At 37.7% G+C, this 19,324-nt stretch overlaps 1 protein-coding gene across 2 annotated transcripts; it reads left to right on the forward strand.

Annotated features, from left to right (window-relative positions):
* Positions 1–5,676: 5,676 nt before the first annotated feature.
* Positions 5,677–6,402, forward strand: LOC116101481 (insulin-1). 2 transcript variants are annotated; one of them, XM_031385017.1, is made up of 2 exons: positions 5,677–5,871; positions 5,994–6,402. In XM_031385017.1, the coding sequence occupies exon 2, from the start codon at positions 6,008–6,010 to the stop codon at positions 6,338–6,340; it is 333 nt and encodes a 110-aa protein (XP_031240877.1). In that variant the 5' UTR covers positions 5,677–5,871; positions 5,994–6,007; the 3' UTR covers positions 6,341–6,402. The 2 variants fall into 2 exon arrangements, with proteins under 2 accessions (XP_031240877.1, XP_031240878.1); XM_031385018.1 differs by having other exon boundaries at positions 5,811–5,875; positions 5,994–6,395.
* The last annotated feature ends 12,922 nt before the right edge of the window (positions 6,403–19,324 follow it).

The raw sequence follows: 19,324 nt of genomic DNA on the forward strand, positions 1-19,324 counted from the left end.
CTCATTGTCACCCTCAGCTACATGCTGAAAAAAATGTGCCACACTTTAAAATGAGAAATAACTGAGGGGTTGTATACATTCTTTCCTGATGAACCTTACCTGTGGTCTCTTACCATAGTAAACATTTATTAAAATTGTTTATTTCTCCAAAAAGAACATTTGGTTAGATTCAAAATGTACCACAGTGAGTTAAGATATTCTTTTAATGATGAAGTATTAAAATTATTGACTCATATTTTAGGTGTGTCCTATGGATTCTCATGAATTTCTAGTAGTTGTACATTATAAAGGGCAGAATGGAACCCATTCAAACAATACTAATAGGCAATCAGAATTTCATACTCTGAGGCTCAGAAAATATAAGGATATCTATCCCAGAGTGGCAGACACATGGAAAGTGGATTTCCATATCACCCTGTAGTTCAGGGAATTGTAGACTCCAGCTGGCTTAGAACTTGAGTAAAGAGACCATAAATCTAGAATTGTGAACTTGAATAAAATGGTCAGGAGAGTCAAATAAATGAAGTAACTGCTATTGATAGAAACAGATATCAATCTTTGCTCCTTTTGTAGCAAACATCATTCATGAAATAGTTATTTCTGTGTAACAAAATAACCCAAATGTTAGGGCTTAAACTATAGTTAGATTATAGATCTATAGTCTGCGGGTGAGCTGGTCTTGGCTCAACTCCACCACACAATGCTTGCTCACATATTTGTCCAGGCAGTACTTGTTCATCTGCAATCAGGAACAGAGTTGCCTTATGGCTGAGTCAATTAAAATGGTTTTGTTGGAAAAGTTGATTTTTGTTCCTAGTCTTTAATTGTCCTGAAGGACAGCATCAGTCCATTCAAATTGTATATGTTCTAGAGAGGTCTAGAAATAATAGCATAACATTCTCCTATTGGGATGGAGAGATGTTTCAATTGTTAAGAACAACTGTTGTCTTGCAGTGGACTGGGGTTTTAATCTCAGCACCCACATGGTGGGTTACAACCATCTATCTGTAACTCAGTTCCAGGGGATTCTTCCGAACTCTCTGACACCAGCCATGCACACAGGACATAGACAAACCTGCATACAGGCAAAACATTCTTCCACATAAAATACAATTAAAGATCTTAACAATTTTAAAACTTCTTACATCTTTGCTAAGAACTTTACATTACCATATTCAGTTATCAAAGACAATGCAGCATATAATCAAAGATGAGAGAACTTCTGCTTTGGATGTGAGAACATTTTTTAAGCCATTTATTCAAACTCTATCTCTATTCTACTATAAATCAGTTCCCTCTGATGCCAGTCTTCTGAGCTGTCACTTGGAATTTCTCAATACCAACAAAATTGAATTGGTTACAGTGTATGACAATTTTGAGTATTAACTTGTACAGTTACAACTAAGATAATCATGTTTGATATAACCTAATAAAATGATACATCCTAACTTGATATACCCTAATTAGTCAGTCAGGGAAATGATAAAATTTATTTTGATCTAAAACATCCAGAATCTTTTTTTTAATTTCCTGAGATCTTATTGTTTAAGCCACTTATTATCAGTGTGTGCTTTCCTTAAGATATTGATAAATTCATGTGTTATATATAATTCACTACTTTTAAAGTATGTATTGCAGAAATTAAATTATTTGACCTATGAAGGATCAAGGCAGGAATTGTTCTCAATTAAAATTTTAAGTGTGACAACTTTTAAAAATTTAGATGTTTAGAAAGTTCATGTATTTAATAAAAGGAGACCTTAAAACAAAAAAAAGCTTCCGGTTTTTTAATCCAAACCATGGAGGAGTTGTGTACCCAATAAAGATTATTCTCTAGAGTAATTTGTTTAATTATCTGCTTAAGCGGGTGGAGAAATTGGGAAAATAAATGGTTTGTAATGTCTCTCCAAGTTCTAAATATCCTAGGGCTAAAGTTAGAGATTTATATTTTCTGTTTTTATTTAGGCCTTCCTTGTGACCTATTTAGGATCAAAACCAACTCACTAAATCTAGAAACTCTACCACTATCATTAACAATGCCTCAAAACTCTAAGAACCAGTTAGCTGGGAAATAATATCATAATATGCCACAGGGAAAAATGTTGTTTATCCTCAGGCGTTTTTTACTGAACCACAGTATGCAAACACTCTTTTAGCTCTCACAGGGTGAATTAGAAACCAGGACATTATCTAGCCCTGCTCAAGCTACAGGAACAGCAGTCTACTTAATCACATCCTGGGTTCATGTATCATCAAAATGAACAACACGATTTGTGGTCACACCACCAATCCATGTTCTCAGGAACAATGAAGGGTAAAAATTAATAAGTTATAGCCAACTGTATAATTCCAAGAAGAATTCAACTCTAAATACCAAGCAAGAATATATTAAAACCTACAGATAGCATTTGCTCAATTTTAAGAATAAATAAATAAATATGAAATATAAGTTTGCAATGGAGATGTTTAAGTTTGGGGGGAACTTGACAGAAAAGCACTGGGTACAAATCATTACAGAATTACAATCTAAGCCAAAAATACTCATATATGTTCAGTTTCACCATCTTTCTCATTATCTTTATGGTGATGTGACCTAAATAACTGTCTAGGAATGGTAACATATTGCCAGCTCCTGATAAAACTGCATGCACAATGCTCCATTCCTAAATAAGTGTGTAGCCAGTGTTCCTACTTTAGTCTCAGGTGGAACTCCTGTTTCACACCTGATCTCATGTTGTCTACATCCCATTTCCTTCCAGGCATTCCCTCAGAAGAACATCTGTTCACCTGAGACCTTTCCACAGAGTTTAAGCTCGGGGAAGGAAACCATATTTGAAGTTTCAGTGTAATGATGTCCACGAGCTTTAGAATAGTCTACACCACCACTATCTACAACAAAAACTATCTGGATAAAGAAGAGTTTCAGAAAGATTTCCTGAATAAAAAAAGACTGTGGCCTCTATAAAATGATATTAAATGTGGGTTTTCCTTTAAAAAAAAAAAAGGAGGATGAGTTTGGATGTATTATAGAATTTACAGAGGATATATTCAGCAATTATTAGATGAGCCCTTGCACAATATATATGTTACTATGTGCAGTGGAAGGGAAAATATATAGTAGCTACAGGGAACTGGTTATTAGATCGCTCTAAGAAAGACTGAAGACATAAATTTATATCTATACGTGTCTCTCTATTCATAAAAAATGTCAAAAAATTATATAAAAGCCTTTAAAAGGGAAATCCCCATCACTGAGATTACCCAAGTCAAAGCAATATCGTTTAATATCAGACTTCTGAAATGGTGACAGACCAAACTGATGCTGGGAGAAAATAAACAGTTTACACAAAGGTGAATAAATTAGAGCTTTCAGGTAGCATACTGCCTACATAACACTTGGGGGGTGGGGTTCTTTTAAATTTTCTCTTTATAGATATAAACGGGTTCTGAGCTTTAAGATTGTTGGACAAATCCCTGATAACATGGTGTTAATCTTTTTGTACAATGCACACAACGATCTATGGCCACATTTCACATAAGGTCAGTCTAAGTGGATTCCCTCCTTAAAGAGTTATCAAATATGCTCAGCATATTAGACTCTATAATCTCAGCATTTAGATGGTAGAGGCAAGAGATCATCCTGGGGTACTTAGTGAGCCTGAGGCTAGCCTCAGATACATGAAGCACTGTCTCAAAAAACAAATATAAGAGTAGTCAAAGAAGCAGGAAGTAGGTTTGTTTTATTTGAATAAAACCTTACTATGCATAAACTTTAAAAATATAAACAAGCATTTTAAACAATCAACGCCAACACATTTCTGTCTAATTTTGTAATTTATCAGTAAGCTCTGGTGGGCAATTCAAGAAGTGATTGTATTTCAAATTTCCAAATTCTCTCAGAGAAGCCAAATATGAAACTAAATATTCCATAACTGACACATTTGCCCCAATAATATAGGGTCACCAAAAAAATCAATATATCTGCTACAAAAGACATCTACGCTCCCTTCATTCATATTTACATATTTGCTCCCCCTTCCCCACTTTCTTTCCCAGTGTATCACCAACTCATTAGACTGTGGTTTAGAAACACTGAGGTGGCCTTCAACCCTCTGCTCTCCCCCCATTCCCAATAAAGTAAGTAAATCATTAAACAAAGTTACTGTAGCCTCAAGATACCTCGAAGTTCAGGCATCCCATACTAGAAACTGCAACAGTCCCTAGGCAGTCCTGGTCTCCTCCATCAGCCTTCCCTCTGCTCCCTCTATTTCTGACACTCACTCTCTGATCAGTGTAAGAAGTAGAGGAGACATGGTCTCTAAAAATATTTTCTTCCAACTTGAAACCTAATGTTTACAAGCCTTTATTTTATAGTATCCTGGTTTCTTTCCTGTTGATTAAATCCAAGCATCTTAACCTATCATTCAGTCATATGTTCCTTCTGTGTTCTCAGCTCTCTGGGTACCTCTACTGGACTGACTGCCAAATGGTGATTAGCCGAGTGAAGACACTAACCTCACTGGAATCATAGGGTAGATTTTGAATTAAGAAAAAGGAGTGTCACATATTGCTCAAACAGAGCATTTTTCTAATTTAGCTAGAATGGAAGGTGCAATTTCTAAAGGGCAAGATAACTTATACACGTGCTGTCAGAACCTGCTTCTGAAAATTCTCTTGTGCTGGGCCAGAACTACATATTTGAGGTTGCAGCCAATGACTGAGAAGAGGAGAGATTGAGCAGCCCCAGGAAGACGCTCTTTTTGAACAAAGATTATCAGTGAATCCAGTTAAATATGAAAGTTTGCAGGGGTGAACAGGGAGGAGCAACCAGGTATTTGCCACGCCCTAGATCTCCAGCCCCAACTAGCTCCAGTCCAGCAGTAAAGATGATCCTACTTGGCCAGACACAAGCTGGGTCACATTCAATGCTGTGCTTCTGCCATGCCACCCTTTGTCCCTCAAAGTATCTCATTCTCTCTTTTCCTCTACTCTAACCCCTTAAAAAACTGTTAAATTGATATGTTTTTCAAACCTATAATTGAACTAAAAGCTGGGGCAATCACTGTGCTTCTCAGGCCTGATCATTTGGGGGAAAAAAAATTAGAATGAGGCCAAATATTCCACCTAATTCAAATGGTTGTTTCAAAATAAAAGGAATTTGAGCATGTTTAAGAAGAATTTATAATAACTATATAGAACTGTTCTTATAGATGCTCAAATTTTACTTGCTGGCCTTCAGATGCATATCCTGCGTTATTGAGTGTTGTCGGAGAATGTACCACAGGGCTTCAGCCCAACTGACCACTATGTGGGCTATGGGTTTATGGAAGGAGAGGTAGAGGAGAAGGGACCATTAAGTGCCTTGCTGCCTGGGTTCCCCTTTCCTTCTCCCTCTGAGGGTGAACTGGGGTCTCAGCAGAGCCAAGGACCCAGTTATCAATGGGAGCTGTGAAACAGTCCAAGGGACAAAGATGTTAGGTCCCCAACACCTGCAGCTTCCTGGGGAATGATGTGGAAAATGCTCAGCCAAGGATGAAGAAGGCCTCACCCTCTCTGGGACAATGTCCCCTACTGGGAATTGCTTCTCCGGGCCATCTGGCCCCTTGTTAAGACTCTAATTACCCTAGGACTAAGTAGAGGTGTTGACGTCCAATGAGTGCTTTCTGCAGACCTAGCACCAGGTGAATGTTTGGAAACTGCAGCTTCAGCCCCTCTGGCCATCTGCCTACCCACCCCACTTGGAGCCCTTAACAGACCAAACTGCCAAGTCCAGGGGGTAGAGAGGAGGTGCTTTGGACTATAAAGCTGACGGGCATCCAGTAACCCCCAGCCCTAAGTGACCAGCTACAATCAGAGACCGTCAGCAAGCAGGTATGTACTCTCTTCATTGGGCCGGGCTCCCCAGCCAAGACTCCAGAGACTTGAGGGAGGATGCGGGGGGACTCCTCTTCTGCATGGAACTTTTGCTAATCTCAACCCTGCTTATCTTTCAGGTCATTGTTCCAGCATGGCCCTGTGGATGCGCTTCCTGCCCCTGCTGGCCCTCCTTATCCTCTGGGAGCCCAACCCTGCCCAGGCTTTTGTCAAACAGCACCTTTGTGGTCCCCACCTGGTGGAGGCTCTCTACCTGGTGTGTGGGGAGCGCGGCTTCTTCTACACACCCAAGTCCCGCCGTGAAGTGGAGGACCCACAAGTGGAACAACTGGAGCTGGGTGGAGGCCCGGGAGCAGGTGACCTTCAGACCTTGGCACTGGAGGTGGCCCGGCAGAAGCGTGGCATTGTGGATCAGTGTTGTACCAGCATCTGCTCCCTCTACCAGCTGGAGAACTACTGCAACTAGACCCACCACTACCCAGCCCACCCCTATACAATGAATAAAACCTTTGAATGAGCACCAAAAAAGAGTTCTATAATTAATGAAAAAAGATTATGCATACTGAAATCTTTTTCTCTGACATTTATTATCAGGCTAGCATACTATTAAGCTGTTGTTAAATTGAGTGATTGTGAAATCACTTATGAAGCTCATGATAAAACACCAGAAATAATTCAAGTATCCAAAATTCTGCTTTCTGTCAGGAAGAGAAGCAATGTGTAGATGCCACTGAAGCTACTAGTCTCTGTCTCTGTATCTGTCTCAGCCCCTGGTGCTATGAAAAGACCCTGACAAAAGCAAGAGGAAGGTTTTTTTTCTTGCTCACAGTTCCAGGTTACAGTCCATCTATAGCAGGGAAGTCACAGCGACAAGAAGCTGAGGGAACTGGTCCTAGTATCCCCACGATCAAGAGAAGTGATCAATAAATAAATGTGTCTTTTCTCAAACAAAATGAACAGAAATGGTGACTACTATTCAAGCCTGAGTGACAGGCTGCTCACTGTCTTAAGTTAGTTTCCTCTGTGGATTTTGGATTTAACTTTTACTTGGTCTCTGATCCATTCAGTACTTTTCAAAAGCAAAGTGTCATAGTAAAATTCCCTCTTAGCAATTGTCTAATGGCTGCAGTGCTAGGGAACCTATGCAAGGGGGAAATGGGTCTGGAAGATTAATGAGGAGCTACTTCAGTTATCTAAGGCCATTGTTTTCTTAGGCTTCTACATTTAGTGGTCCAGAAATCTAGTGGACATTTCAAGTAAAGTGTCATTTGTCACTGGCAACAGATAATTATCAAACCCAGAATAATGTTGAAAGGGACACAGAAAACACCTTTCTTCTTAATTGCTGGAACATAGGTGAAAACAAGACCAAACAAATTAATCAAATGGAGATAATAAAAACTGTGAGAATGTAAAGAAATAAATTGCATGTTGACCCCCCCCATGCATTGAAATTCCTATTGCACCCTTATGTAGAATAGTAAAAGTAATATAACAAGCATACAGAAATAAATCTTAAGGTTCTAGTCATTGTCTGTAATTTAACCATGTGTAATCATTTAAAAGCGCCAGAAGACTGTACAATTTTAAATATGAAAATTTTTGAGAAAAAATTATTTTAAAAAATCCATATATCAACCTATATAGATAGGCCCTCATTGAGACTTCCCTTCCTAGATGACCCTCAACTGCCAAGTCGACAGGTAAACCATCACACTCACTTTGCACATATTAAGTCATCCTGTAATCATCCATTCACTTTCTCATCATACATCATAGGGATCGTTCCTTCAACAGATAACTATAAGTTCTATATTGACAAAGGTCAGTTGAGTTATACCATCTGTGGGTGATGTACTTGTGCCTTTAAATACTTCAGTGTCCAGAGAGAGAAAAGGACACCAGAACAGAGGCATTGGCTTTGTAAACCAGTACAGTAATGTTTAGATTTTAAAGAAGGTATTTGTGAACCAACTAAGGAGGGAGCATCTGTGCCAGAAAATGTGTTTCCAACCTTTGTGTGAACCCCGAGAATCCATCAACACTTTAGAACACAGGGTTCGGACTTCCAGGCTTTCTAAATCAGAACTTCTGTTGTCACGGCGTTAGCTATGAATCTTAACAAGGATCTTCAGTCATCTTATGAGTAAGAACACCGGAAAAGCAACACTATTCTGGATTTCTAACTAGTGTGCTGCGACAAAAAGAAGTGAATTCAAGATTTTTTCTCCTCATTGTATTTGCAATAACAAATACAAGTCTATGAATGTGATGTATATCAATACCTTTTAGTTAAGCATCAATTCCTGGCCATTTTGAGTGGCATTTCTTAGCAGTATATACCCAATCTATCACATAAACAATCACAAGCCAGGAGGTAAACATTTCAAGCCTTGCCTGGTTTTCAACCTTAACTTTGCAACTTGGCAGGTAATTGGTTTTGAGCAAATCATATTCACATCTGGTGAATAAGTCTCCTCATTTCTAAGGGGCAAACAAAAAGTTACTGAGGCTTAACTCCCAGGTAAAAGGAAGAAAATAACACAAATATTAAAAATAGCACCCAACATAAAAGTAATAATCATTCGGTGTCATAGGGTGCCATTGTCAATACCGTTCTGTTTATCTGCTTCTTCTTAGAGTCATAACACACACTCCATGTCAACTTCTATCTAATCATATTCCTTTGCTTGCCATTATTTATCTTGTTGCTTTTACAGTACTGCACACACACACACACACACACACAGAGAGAGAGAGAGAGAGAGAGAGAGAGAGAGAGAAAGAGAGAGAGAGAGAGAGAAAGAATTGAATAAAGTCTTACTAAAGCACATGAGAAAGAAACCTCATCTTCACCCAAGAAATAGACAAGTGCACAAGTGAAATGTTTGTTTTCCTTATAGAAATGAATTTATCTTTACTGTATTAGTCTTTGGAGAGAAACTGACAAAACGAATATTTATGTCACCAGACTCTTCATGTTGGAAAGGAACCCCCAGATCAGAGTTTTCAGGAATATAGAGGTGTAGTCATGGAAGTTGGGCCTCCTTACAAATGGAAAACTCCAGTATAAGGATGTCCCAGGGAGCTCTCATGCCCCTTATGCCTTTGGGAAACTTCAATAAGACAGCAATCTCTAAGACAAGAAATGAGTTTCACCAGACACCAGATCAGCAGGGATCCTTATTCTAGATGTCTCATTCTCTCAAATTATAATATATAAATATTTATTGTTTGTAATACTCCTAGTAGATAGATGACACTTTGTTATAACACAGTCAGGCAATTGATACTTTGCTTTATAAGGCATGTTTGTCTAATATCTAAAATTTATTTTATTAGTTATCAGGAAAATAATTTCTCTGACCTATCCAGTAGCATCCTCCAAAATGAGGTTTTGAGAAGAGATAATTTCAATATCTATATGTGTGTGTATATGTGTGTACACACACACACACACACACACATATATATATATATATACACACACATATATATATATATGTGTATATATATGTATATATATATATGTATACATACATACATATATATATGTATATATATATATGTATATATATATATATATATGTGTGTGTATTTAGAAATTAATGTTTTATCATACCAAAATAATCCTCCAAGGTGGTGGATACAAATGCATATTTCATCCTTATCCATACCACACATGCAATTACTGTTATGTGATTAAATTAACCTCTCTCTATTTTTAGATTTTATCCATTTGCATCTCTTGGCTCTTAATTACAGCAATCATTGAAGTTCTTTCAATTTTTATAAGTTCATTCATTTCCACAAATCTTCTGATAAATGGCTTGAAAGTAAGACCTAGGTAATTTCCAATTACATCATATCTCCAAAAACTCTAATACTCTATAAAACTAAACTGCATTAAATGAGTTTAAAATTATATAAAAAGAATGTTTAATGGTCACCTCCAAGGAAATTTTGGATATATTTTCATAATATATATTAATCTAAAACTACAACATTTTAGTTATTTAGATGAGAGATATTTTAAATCTATACTAATGAGTATAATTATTTTAAAAAGTAGTTAAAAGTAAAATAGAATCGCTGATAATTTCTCCTTCTGGTCAAAGAGCCTAGTGGAAATTAATACCTTCTACACACTTCTGTATGTTTGATGGCATCACATTGCACACACACACAAAAAAATAAGAACAATACAGCAAAATGAGAGTGTTAAAATAGAGCACAGTTTTTTACCAAAGCCAACAAAATTCTAATAGACTTAAACAATTGGAAACATAACTACATATGATTCTTTTGAATCACAAAGAATACTTCTTTAGTTAAAAATGTTTACAAATCCTCCTTAGGAAAGATGCAAGCAAGTGAAATATTTTTTTTACATCTATAGCAAACTGCCACTAAGCATGAAAGTAGAAAGAGCCCTGAAGAGGAGCCATTGACCAAATGTCACAGTGCTATTGTAAGGAAAGCCATTTGATCACAGTGAATGCAAGATAATCAACACAAATTTATGCCATACTGCTGAGATAGTTGAAAATGCTTTCTAAAAGAATGGCAAAACATAGTTAGAGAGAGAGGAGAGAAAGACAAGGGGGAGAAAAACTACAAAAATATTTAGAATCTTCAAATACCCAAAATATTGTTGATATAATGCCAGGTACTACAGGAATATGGGTGATCCTGTATAGACAGTTGAAATCATAAAACTAGCAATGCATAAAAAGTGCATGCTGCCCTGCCCTGAGGAGCTTGTAGCTACTCAGATGCAATGGGTAAGAACAAAAAGAAAAAAGAGAGAAGAAAATATAGATATCTGACGGAGCCCACGCCGTCACAGTACCAACCAAGAATCAGGTGTAGGCCTGGGGGATTTAACAAAAGACACAGACTGGGGTCACTAGTCAAGGAAGAATGCCAATCTTTATTCCTCTCTGCTCAATTTATACTGAGCAGCATGGGAGGGGGAATAAAAAAAAATACAAGGAGGAAACCCCCAACTGGGGCTGCCTCATCACCACCTGCAAATGGGCCGAACTGCAAAAGGCAGGATGTTTTTTCTCGCAGAACATAACATCCTGTCTTGAAGCAAACAGGTTCTGCAAGAAAGAGACATCCAGGTATAGGTCTGTATCCAACAGATATCAGAAAAGGAAAGACTTGTCACATACTCTCCTCTAATATCATTTCCAAATTATGGTACTTGGTCATGACAAAATGTAAACAACTCAAAATAGCACTACGCAGATCATATATAATCTATTGTTGAGATAGAAAATGCCAAATGTCCTTTGTAAACATCATATAAAGAAATTAAAATATGGCTTTAAAATTTACATTGAAAATCCTTTAAATCATTTAACATTTTTATGCATTGAGTTAAAATATGTGTTTAAAGTCAACTTTATCTGGTTCTAAATTATGACTACTGGAAAATTGAATTAAATGGTTGGCTTGAATCCTATTTCTCCTGGAAGAGGTGATTTGGAATATCTTACTGCCATTCTCATAACAGTGTAAATATGAATCATTGACTTTAGAAAGTCAGGAAAGATGAAAGAGATAAGACTCAAGATATAATATATTTCTGCCTCCTAGGGACTTAAGACTAGAGCCAAGCTTTATTGACTAACAGGAATTTGATGAAAGAAAATGGAAAATTGAAAAACAATGATCTAAGTCATAAAGTTAGCAATGAGTTTGACACAAGAAAATGGTTATTTGGCTATAATTATAATCTTCCCAAACAGCATCTGCAGAAGATCAAGCAAGAAAGATTGGGCCTGGATGATTTTATTTTCAAGTTAACACCATACAATGAAAGAAATAATGCATTTTTTCTAATTTGAAATGGTAATGAACAACAAGAGAAAAATAGCTAATCATACACTATTTAATAGTCCCAATGCCTGCCTCCAATTTGAAATACTCTTGAAGCGCTCAGCACAATCACTGGTATATGAAAATCAAAGCCATTCTGCGTGGAGTTAAAGAACCTCAGAGTGTTGAGAAAACTTAAAACTTCCAGAGTCTCAAATAGCAAGAAATCAGAGTGGCGCCAGGTTTCCCACACACAAAAGGCACAATTTTTTTCCAACTTACTTTAATAAGGGTTCAACCTCTCTTTTAACCCACCATCCAGCAGAGGTAGCAGAAGAAAAAAGGTATTAGGACATGGGGGAAGTAGCCCTGTTTAGAAATAGTTCTTTGGGGTTGAGTCCAATCTTCATTGTCAGGTTAACAGTAGTTCAGTCTAGTAGCAAACACCAAAATGTGAACCAACAGCTTCCATCCAGTCCTCTCTGCAGTTACCACACATCAAGCAGCCAGGGCAGGGCAGTGCAGAAGAAGAAGCCAAGGTCAGTGCAGAAGAAGCCAAGGTCAGTGCAGAAGAAGCCAAGGTCAGTGCAGAAGAAGCCAAGGTCAGTGCAGAAGAAGCCAAGGTCAGTGCAGACGAAGTCTCGAGGCTTGCCAGCAGAATCGGGATCCACAGGAGCAGCAAGAAGCCACAGGAACCTCACGAGAAGTTCTTTCTTGAGTTTCTCTCTAAGGCATCTGCACAAGCAGAGCTCAGTAACAACACAGTGTAAGCTGAACCAGGACATGTGTTCTATTAGCTAACAATAGAGTGGTGGAGCAAAGCAAACCAATGCTTGAACTCCCACTGTCTGTGGGGTCATATTTATATTCCTTCTGACATATTTCCTCTCACATATTTGCTTCAGCAAAACATCCTTTCACCTACTTGAGGAAAACATCCTTCCACCTGTCTGGCCCAGCGAAACATAATTTGACCTAACTGACTTTCCAAAGAAACAAGAAGTTACATTTCCCAATGTTAAGTAGCTGAAGTCTACAAGAGGTAAGCTTTCAATCAGTTGCCGAGTAACACCACAAAACACAGTGGTTTAAACTCAACAACCATTACAACACGCCCACCACTTTAACTGAAGGTGCAGTGACAGCTCCTTCCCCAAGGTGTCAACCTGTCAGAGACCTCAAACATCTGCAGTTAGCTGGGACAGGCTGATGCTAAGTCTGAAGTAGAGACTTCAGCAACTGCTGTGTGAGGAACCTTCCTGTGCAGAGAGGGTAGTGGTGGAGGGCAGAGGGTCCTCCGGAGAGGGTAGTGGTGGCGGGCAGAGGGTCCTTCGGAGAGGGTAGTGGTGGAGGGCAGAGGGTCCTTCGGAGAGGGTAGTGTCAGGGGCACCGAGTAGGACTCTGGGGTGGCTTTAAAGTCTCGCGGTCTCCGGAGGTTTTAACTCTTCAACTGTACTGAAATGCTGATGATAGCTTCTAAAAAGTCCTAAAAACTTCCTTGCTTTGTTCTATCTAAGCAGGAACTGAGCAGCTCTGAATTTCTGCCTGCCTCTCTTTAAGAAAAGCCAACACTTAGAAAAGTGATTATAGCTCTTATTAGTTTGCTACTAAGTTGTAAAAACTTTCCTATGAAAGCTATCCAAGGGGGGAAGTGGAAAGATCTTAAGTGGAGAAAGGGAAAAATTATTCTTCTTATTTTGTCTTCTTTTTTTTATTAGATATTTTCTTTATTTATATTTCAAATGATATCCCCTTTCTCGATTTCCCCTCTGGAAAACAAAAACAAAAACAAACAAACAAAAAATGTTCCCTCCCTCCTCCCCCTGCTCACCAATCAACCCTCTCCCATTTCCCGGCCTGGGTATTCCCCTACACTGGGGCATAGAACCGACACAGGACCAAGGGACTCTCTTCCCATTGATGACCTACTAGGCCATCCTCTGCTACATATGCAGCTCAAGCCATTAGTCTCACCATGTGTACTCTTTGGTTGGTGTTTTAGTCCCTGGGAGTTCTGAAGGTACTGGTTAATACATATTGTTGTTCGTCCTGAGGGGCTGCAAACCCTTCAGCTCCTTGGGTCCTTTTTCTAGCTCCTCCATTGGGGACCCTGTGCTCAGTCCAATGGATGGCTGTGAGCCTCTACTTCTGTATTTGTCAGGCACTGGCAGAGCCTCACAGGAGACAGCTATATCAGGCTATACTCAGCCAGCACTTGCTGGCATCCACAATAGTGTCTGGGTTTGGTGATTGAATATGGGAAGGATTCCCAGGTGGGCAGTTTCTGGATTGTTCTTTCTTCAGTCTCTGCTCCATACTTTGTCTCTGCAACTCATTCCATGGGTATTTTATTCCCCCTTCTAAGAAGGATCGAAGTATCCACACTTTGGTCTTCCTTCTTCTTGAGTTTCTTGTGGTTTGTAGATTGTATCATGGGTATTCTGAGCTTCTGGGCTAATATCCACTTATCAGAGAGTGCATACCATGTATGTTTTTTTGTGATTGGGTTACTTCACTCAGGATGATATTCTCCAGATACATCCATTTCCCTAAGAATTTCATAAATACATTGTATTTAATCATTGAGTAATACTCCATTGTGTAAATATACCACATTTCTGTATCTACTCTTCTGTTGAGGGACATCTGGGTTGTTTCCAGCTTCTGGCTATTATAAATAAGGTTGCTATGAACATAGTGGAGCACGTGTCCTTATTACATGTTGGAGCATCTTCTGGGTGTATGCTCAGGAGTGGTATAGCTGGGTCCTCAGGTAGTACTTTGTCCATTTTTCTGAGGAACTGCCAAACTGATTTCCAGAGTTGTTGGACCAGCTTACAATCTAATCAGCAATGAAGGAGTGTTCCTCTTTCTCCACAACCTCTCCAGCATCTGCTGTCACCTGCGTTTTTGATCTTAGCAATTCTGACTGGTGTGAGGTAGAATCTCAGTGTTGTTTTGATTTGCATTTCCCTAATGACTAAGGACATTCAACATTTCTTTAGGTGTTTCTCAGCCATTTGGTATTCCTCAGTTGAGAATTCTGTTTTTAGCTCTGTACTCCATTTTTTAATAGGGTTATTTGGTTCTCTGAAGTCTAACTTCTTGAGTTCTTTGTATATATTGGATATTAGCCCTCTATCAGATATAGGATTGGTAAAGATCTTTTCCCAATTTGTTGGTTGTCATTGTGTCCTATTGACAGTGTCCTTTGCCTTACAGAAGCTTTGCAATTTTATGAGATCCCATTTGTCAGTTTTTGATCTTAGATCATAAGCTACTGGTGTTCTGTTCAGGAAATTTTCCCCTGTGCCCATGTGCTCGAGGTTCTTCCCCACTTTTTTCAAGTCTCTGAAGAAATTGAAGAAGATCTCAGAAGATGGAAAGATCTTCCATGCTCATGGATTGGCAGGATTAATATAGTAAAAATGGCCATCTTGCCAAAAGCAATCCACAGATTCAATGCAATTCCCATCAAAATTTCAACTCAATTCTTCAAGACTTTGAAAGAGCAATTTGCAAATTCATCTGGAATAACAAAAGATCTAAGATATTGAAAACTATTCTCAACAATAAAAGAACTTCTCGTGGAATCACCATCCCTGACCCTGTAGTAAGCTGTACTACAGAGCAATTGTGATAAAAACTGCATGGTATTGGTACAGTGGCAGGCAGGTGGATCAATGGAATAAAATTGAAGACTGAGAAATGAACCCACACACCTATGGTCACTTGGTCTTTGACAAAGGAGCTAAAACCATCCAGTGGATAAAAGACAGCATTTTCAACAAATAGTGCTGGCTCAACTGGGAGTTAATGTGTAGAAGAATGCAAATTGATCCATTCCTATCTTCTTGTACAAATCTCAAGTCTAATTAGATCAAGGACCACCACATAAAACCAGGCACATGGAAACTAATAGAAAAGAAAGTGGGAAAAGTTCTTATAAGTAGGGAGAGGGAAGAACTTCTTCTCTAATCAGGGAAAGGCAAAAACTTCTACTAAGGGAAAAGATTCTTCTAAGGGAAAAGATTCTTCTTATGGCTCTGTCTTCAGTACTTATACATCTTTCAGAATACATGATCACATGTTACAAAGTTCATCACAAGTTCACACAAAATATCAAATCATAAATTGAAATAGAAGTTTACAACAGAGAATGTTTACATGAATATCATTAGGAGTAATTATTTGGTTAAACATCCTTCACCTGTCTCCATAGGTTCACTGAAGGTTTAAAATGAAAACTAAGTTATTAGTGAAGTTTTTTATATATAAACTCAGTCAATATTTTGTCTTCTGTTCTAACACCTATAACAAATCATTAGTTCCTTTTTTATGACCTTTGTTTAATTGTTTTACAACTTCTTGGAATGTGCTCTGAGTAGGAAAAAGTCTGGTTATTATCTAAGAGCAATTAACTGTTGACAGACACTTGGGAGACTGGCAGAGTTCTCATTGCAGTTTTGACTATCAGAAAAGGACCTAATAGCAGTCCCACTATAAAAGAGCTTAATAATCACTGATATAATTTTAGGAATTCTTATAGGATCATCATTAAGACTTGCGAAGTCATCTATTTATCTATATAGCATCACTACTAGACAGTGCATCTTCATAGATCTGCAGAAATCTGTTCCAAAGGAGTGTACTAATACCTAGTTCTTGTTATATATGTTTAATAATAACAGAAGAGCATATTAATAGAAGGAATCATTCCTAAAATGATTTCTCATATGACCTTGCCTCAGAAGAGCAAACCTGTTGCAGATTATATTATGTAATAATCTGAAGCAGGCCACCTCAGAAAGATCACCTGGTAGTTTTCAGCTTGCTCTATTGTGGCTCCTGACACTGTTGTTGATGGGTATTCTAACCCCTGTCTCTTATTTCAGTCGTGTTTCCTCAGCCAGATAATGAAATTATTTCTTCACTCATGGACTGTGGTCTGTGATAGGAAGGCTGGGACAGCTGTGTGTTTGAAAGTATATATTTCTCAGACCACACAATATGTTCACATAACTGCAATGGGGCTTTCAGGACACGAATCTGTTAAAGTAAGTTTCCATGAAAAACGTTTGCAAAGAGGCAATGTGGACTCAGCATTTTAATGTCTTAATTTCAGAATTTCCTGCATGCTTTGGAAACATTCTATTGTTTGGATGAGCCAATGAGAATGTAATTAGCTTAAGTGTCTCCATAGCAGTAATAGGGAAGAATGTGAAATACTTATTTTTAAGATAAATGTATGTATTCAGTTGATTTTTCAACAAACCATAAAAAGAAAAATTTCAAGCATACAATACTTAGCATTTCTCAATGTGTAATTTCTCATGAATTCAGTAAAGATTTACTACCTACCAAAATAAAAAAAAGACCTGTTTAAAAACATATAGATTGGGAACAGCTGATTATGGGGTGCCCAGACACATTGGATACATAAAAATAAAATTCATATACATAAGGCTCATAGAAAATTGCAGAAAATATGCAGAAAAAAATGGTAATAGTCAGAGGACCAAAAAGTTACTGTGCAATTGTTTCTCCTAGAAATGACAGGGACATTTTATTCGTGGCAATTTCTTAATATAGGCTGCTTACACAACAAATCCCTGCCTAACTTCCTGTCTCTTTAAGATTTGCACTCCACCAGTTTAGTTCTATGTAGATTGGTGTGAGGCTATCCACCGAACTATGGGAATTCTATCAATGGGCACATCCTCAGAAAAGAATGAGTCTCCCTTCCCAAGTAAGAGGGGCAAATAGCTCCTCATTAATATCCGGGGCCTCGAGATCACATTGACATTGGTATCATCTATGCTGAGGTTTTGGTTGGCTTGATTTTCAGCAGGTCATTTGCAGCTGTTGTAAGTTCTGTAGCCATGCCATGTCCAGAGACAATTTTATAGCACTCTTCCTCATTCCTTATCTCTTGTATTGTTTTCTACCTCCTCTTTTTTCATGTTCTGAAGCCTGAGTTGGGAGGTGGGAGGTTGATATAGATGTTTCCAGTAAGGATAAACACTCAAGTCTTTATTACTCTCTGCACTCTGTCTCATTATGCTTCTCTAGGTTGACTGCTACCCATTGCTAAAAGAAGCTTCTCTGACCAGGGTTGAGAATAGCTCAGGTCAGTGGATATCAATACAAACACAAATACAAATACAAATTCAAATACAAAGATGTAGAAGGCTTTTGGACAACTCTTTGACCTTGCTGAAATTGGAGAGAACTCTTTCTTTGCTTCTGGTACGATTCAACTAAAACCAAAGGTCATTGACTATCTATGATTTTTATAGAGCTGTGTAAATGTCAGCAGCATGAGAATAAGCATCCTTCACTAGTCTCATTCATTTCACTGTCTTATAGCAGGTCAAACTATTTTCCTATCGAGAAAGTTTATGATCCATTCATGAAGAGTGCAGTGGAACACAAGCTTACTCCAGAGAGGGAGTAACAAGTAAATACCACCACATTCTTTTCCCATCCATAACAGTCATCATTACACACAGGTGGGACACTGATCCGTAACCAAAGTACACTCTTGACTCCTACTGAACACAACGTTCAGCTACTGTGCTTAAGAATATCAAATGAATCAATACCTTGTTCATTCTACTGACATTTCATTTTTTGGAATTTATTCACTTTAATGCCTATTATGCAATGCTAATAATCCATGTATGCATTAACTATTAAGTATGGTTTGTCTGTTTTTCATCACCTATGGCCATGGAAGTTGTATACTCAATATATATGCAGATAGACATCCACATTTGCAATCAACATTGATACACATTTCTTAAATTTAGAGGGATTTTATTTTTGTTTTATTTGCAAATAACTGTCAGAGGAATAATTTAATAAATGATTAAAGAACCAAACATTTTATTAGAACTTATTCAAGGTTAGAGCTATACAAATATTCGAAAGTTTTAAGACCAACTACTTGTTAACATACATAAAGCAAAGTTTTAATGTTGGTAAGGGATTTTATCTATAATAGAACAGTGAATTAGACTTGAAAAAGAAGGCAAACCTTCTCGAATAGATTTCCATGACACTTCCAGTACCTAATGTTCTTGTAGCAGACACCAGATCCTGGAAATACCATATTTTAAAACTTTTCTTTTATTTGTACCTAGAAATCCTGTATCTGAGATAATGTGTGTAGAGTTGCATTGGATGACAAGAAGCCAATATCATCAACTTCAGCATTTCAAAAATATGATTTCATGATACTTGTGAGTGTTGTAGGCTTCTGAGACAACAAAGCTTAGGGACAGCTAAGTCATTAAGAGGATTTTTCTGATGTATTAAAAAATATGAGAAGAAAGAAGGCAGATCAAGAGCGAGGAAGACAGGGAGATAGAGAAGAGGGAGGGATGAAATAAATGGATATTTCAGGTAAGCTACACTCTGTGTATACTTCTGAGTTCATTAGATCTACACTGAGAAATATTCTTAATGGCTTGATGTGAGATAATTAATGCCAAAATACAGTAATTATTAAGTGATTATAATTAAACTCAACAATTAAATTTATGGGCTAAAATGAGATAAAGGAAATAAGATGCATACTTCATCAATAAAAATATCAGTTAATGAAAAACTAATTAAA

The sequence above is a fragment of the Mastomys coucha genome, unplaced genomic scaffold, assembly GCF_008632895.1.
Source record: "Mastomys coucha isolate ucsf_1 unplaced genomic scaffold, UCSF_Mcou_1 pScaffold21, whole genome shotgun sequence".
In the NCBI taxonomy this organism is placed as follows: domain Eukaryota; kingdom Metazoa; phylum Chordata; class Mammalia; order Rodentia; family Muridae; genus Mastomys; species Mastomys coucha.

Coding starts and splice junctions, on each gene's coding strand:
- LOC116101481 (XM_031385017.1), top strand. CDS start 6,008: ATGGCCCTGTGGATGCGCTTCCTGCCCCTGCTGGCCCTCCTTATCCTC.